General features: G+C 33.9%; 1 protein-coding gene across 1 annotated transcript in view; it reads left to right on the forward strand.

The window, feature by feature from the left end:
• Nucleotides 1-309: 309 nt before the first annotated feature.
• Nucleotides 310-4,572, forward strand: part of PTH2R (parathyroid hormone 2 receptor) — a 95,487-nt gene continuing 91,224 nt past the window's right edge. The window contains exons 1-2 of the mRNA XM_006872750.1: nt 310-416; nt 529-650. Of these exons, the coding sequence (XP_006872812.1) occupies nt 573-650 (78 nt within the window). The 5' untranslated portion in view covers nt 310-416; nt 529-572. The remainder of the gene's footprint in view (nt 417-528; nt 651-4,572) is intronic.

The raw sequence follows: 4,572 nt of genomic DNA on the forward strand, positions 1-4,572 counted from the left end.
CCATTATAGTTTCCAAAACTACCAATCTGTTTTATATTTTACCACTGATAGAGATCTGATATTTTACATATTGCTATCATTAAGTGCCATTGAGTCATATCTGACTCATATCCTGTCTATGGTGTCCGAGGTGCTACTGGTGGGTTTGAACCATCAACTTTGTGGTTTAAATTGACCTTGTGGTTCAGTGTATTATCTGCAGCACCACACCTGGATTCCTTTTTAAAAAACATATTAGAATGCATTTATCCTGTGGTTCTAATTGAATCTTTGTTTGCTTGCTTTTTAATTTTTATTATCACCAGAGGGAAATTGTTTCCCAGAATGGGATGGACTAATTTGTTGGCCCAGAGGAACAGTGGGGAAAATATCGGCTGTCCCATGCCCTCCTTATATTTATGACTTCAATCATAAAGGTATTGCATTTTTCTGAAATGATTTATTAAAAACAGAATTTTACTTGTCTTTTGAAAAAATAAACTCTAAGGAAACTGAGCAATTTCATCATCTTTGTTCATGTCTTTATAGGAGTTGCTTTCCGTCATTGTAACCCCAATGGAACATGGGATTTTATGCACAGTTTAAATAAAACATGGGCCAATTATTCAGACTGCCTTCGCTTTCTGCAACCAGATAGCAGCATAGGAAAGGTAATGATATTTCTATGTTTGAGAACCTGTACAGACAAACATGGTTCAAACCCACCAGATGCTCCTCGGAAACCCTACATAGGGTCGTATGAGTTGGAAACAACTTGATGGCACTTAACAACAACAACAAAGGAAAACAATAGTATTTTTATGCAATCCTTGGTTATTAACCATTATATAAAAGAAGGCTTCTTTTGCTATAATGTGAAGATTATAAAAGACAAAAAGCAAATTTAGAATCCATACTCTTCCCTTAAATGAGATATCTGAAAATTCTGCCGTCTTCCTTAGGTTACAGTTATATAGCTGAGATAAATCCATATATATTTATCTATCTGTATTTATACAGGCTTATGTATGTTGTTGTTGTTGTTAAGTGCCGTCGAGTCGGTTCCGACCCATAGCGACCCTGTACAGGGTTTCCGAGGCTGCTTCTGTGAGTATTGCTTGTGGATCCAGATAAAAGGAAATCCTTGACAACTTCAATCTTTTATCTATGTATCATGATGTTACTTATTGGTTCATTTGTGAGGATTTATGGAGTCCTGGTGTTGCACTGTGGATTAATGTGCCAGACTGCAAAGCCGTTTGAACTGCAAGGTTGTCAGTTCAAGCTCACCAGTCACTCCTCGGAAACCCTATACAGGGTTGCTATGGGTCGGAACCGACTTGACGGCATTTAACAACAAAAACAACAATGCTTTCTTTATGTTGAGGCATAATCCAAGCTGAAGGCTGTCTTTGTTCATCTTCATTGTTAAGTGCTTCAAGTCCTCTTCACTTTCAGTAAGCAAGGTTTTATCATCTGCCACATTTTTGTTCAAATAAGCCAGTTTCTTGTATTATTTTCTCAGCTGAATAAATTTGGTAAAGTGATATAACTAGAACTCATACCTTTTCTGATTTTAAAACACTCAATATTCTCCTGTTTTGTTGAATGAATGCCTTTTGGTTTCTGTACAGGTTTCACATGAGCACAATTACATGTTCTTGAATTCCCATTCTTGGCAATTCTATCCATAGTTTGTTATGATCTACACAGTTGAATGCCTTTGCATAGTCAATAAAACACAAGGAAACATCTGTCTGATATTTGCTATTTTTAGCCAAGATCCTTTCGACATCAGTAATGATATCTCTCATTTCATGTCCTCTCCTTAATCCAGTTTGAATTTCTGGCAGCTCCCTGTCTATGTAATGCTGCAACCATACTTGAATTATCTTCAGTAAACTTTTACTTGCATAGAATGTTAATGATACTGTTCAATGATTTCCACATTCCATTGGGTCATCATTCTTTCGAATGGGCTCTAGTATGGATCTCTTTCAGTTGATTGGCCAGGCAGCTGCTTTTAGTGCAGCATTGTTTGTTGAAACATTTCAATTGGTATTCTGTCAATTCCTGGAATATTGTTTTTCAACAATGCCTTCAGTGTAGCTTTGACTCCTTCCTTCAGTATCTTTGGTTCTTAATCATATGCTACCTCCTGAAATGGATGAGCACTGACCAATTCTTGTAGGTACAGGGACTCTCTGTATTCCTGCCATTTTCTTTTTATGAGACATTCAATTTTTTTTTTCATAGAATCATTCAATAATGTAAGCTTGAATTTTTCTTCAGACCTTTCACCTTGAGAAATGTTGAGCATCGTCTTTCTTTTTGTTTTTCTAACTCCAGTTCTTTGCACATGTCATTATAATACTTTGTCCATTTAATCTGTCTTTGGAAAGTTTCTGTTAAGCTCTTTCACCTCATCATGTCTTCTATTTGTGGCACTGTGGGCTCATGCATCCGATTGCAAAGGTGTTTGAACTGCAAGGTCAGTGGTTCAAGCTCACCAGCTGCTCCTTGGAAACCCTATACAGGGTCGCTATGGGTCAGAATCAACTCTATGGCACTTAACAACAACAGCAACTCTATGTTCAAGAGCAAGTTTCAGAGTTTCTTCTGGTATCCACTTTGATCTTTTTGTTTTCTTTTTTCATGTATGATATTCTTGATATCATCCCTCAACTTTGGTCTTTGGTCACTAGTGCATCAACTCTGTTCTTGATGGCCTCTAAATTCAGGTGACATATACTTAAGGTCATATTTTGGCTCCTGTGGACTTGGTTTAATTTTCTTCAGCTTCCATCTGTATTTTCATATAAGCAGTTGATGGTCTGTCTAGTCAATAGTAGGCGCTGGCCTTGTTTTGGCTGATGATATTCAGCTTCTCCCTCATCTCTTCCCACGGGTGTAGATCATTATTACTCTATGACAGAACTAAAGTTAATACTGAGTTAATAGAAAATGTTTCAAAGTGATTTCAGTATGACTGACAGAAATATTTGCTGATATTTCCTAGACTTTGTGATAAGTTTTGTTATGCTTTTAATGGTGAAAACTGTCAAGATCCTTCAGTGCTTTTAAATGGTCATTAAAGCATTGTCTTATTTATGTACAATCTAATCTTCTAACTTTTTTTGTTATTACTGTGTATCCCAAAAAAGAGAAAAATAAGGTGTGGTTGGTACACCTAAGATATGTGCTATTTCATATTAAATAAGTTTAAAAGCTAACTGAAAACTCTGAAGAGTTACATTAGCATAAATAATTTTATTTTATATGCTTCATAAAAAAGATAAAAAGTATTTTCTAATGTTGACAATCCTTAGATAATAATTTGAGACAATTTAAGAAAAACAAATATCTGTTAATAAGAAACTATATCTCCTAAAACTTTTACATACTGATGGACACAATAATGTTATTTATTTATGAGTTAGAATTCACTGATGGTTATAATAAAAAAAATTAAATATGAGTATATGGAAAGAAAAAGAAATATCTATACATTTTTAAAAATGGCATACCTTTCTTAGAGAAATAAGACAGATATTTTTGAATACCTAGTGTTTTTTTTAATCTTTAAGTAATTTCTACAACATTGACTTGATAAAGTAATAACTTTAAATAGAAAGAAGGAAAAAGACTATTGTGATAGGCCACAATGATATTAAATTCTTTAGAGTATGCTGTTTAAGACATTAACACTACATAGAAATCACACACATCTCAAGTATAAAGGCCTTTTGGAAAGAATTTGGCAATATATATCAAAACATTTCAAAGGCGTCATGTCATTTGATCTTATAATTTCACTTCTAAAGTTCAGCCATTAGAATTTAAAGTGGGGAGAACTTTACAAAAAAAAAAAAAACCTTACAAAAGCACTCATTGTTAGTGAATACTTTGAAAAATTAGTTTCCAGTAAAGGAATGGTTTAAACAAGGTTATGTATACAAATACATATATTTGTATAGAGTTTGAAATGTTCTAGAAAATTCTTTTGTTTTCCAGTGAACTGAAAAACAAACAAACAAAAAACAGGTAATAAACATTATGTAAATTCAGATAGAGGATACGTAAAACAATAGGAAATGATGCATCGAAGTAGAATGAAATATTAACAGTGTTAGTTTTTTGTTAGTGAGGTATTTTTTCTCCTCTCTCATATTTTATACATTATCCGAATATTATCTGTGTTTTAATGTTTTATTAACAGAAAGTGACAAATAGTAAATAATACTTAAAACAAAACCAATCAGGAGACAAAGACTTCCACTTCTGGTCAAGATGTAGGAAACTGCAACTACCAGAATATTTTCAATAAGATGTAAAATTCAGTAATTTATAAAAACCTATCAGCAAGCTGAAGATGCAAAGAAATCTAAGTGAACCGACTCCAGGATTAGGCAAGTCCTTCTTCTGAGAGCAGAGACGCTAGGCTGCAGCTGCATTCATTTCTGAGACTGTAGAAAGAGGGAACAACCACATCATAAAAGAGGATAAAAAGAAAAGAACCATGCTTTTAAATCAACTTTTAACATACAAGGCTGGTATGTTGTTGTTAAGTGCTATCAAGTCGGTTTTGATCCA

Source organism: Chrysochloris asiatica, unplaced genomic scaffold (assembly GCF_000296735.1).
Source record: "Chrysochloris asiatica unplaced genomic scaffold, ChrAsi1.0 scaffold00212, whole genome shotgun sequence".
In the NCBI taxonomy this organism is placed as follows: Eukaryota; Metazoa; Chordata; class Mammalia; order Afrosoricida; family Chrysochloridae; genus Chrysochloris; species Chrysochloris asiatica.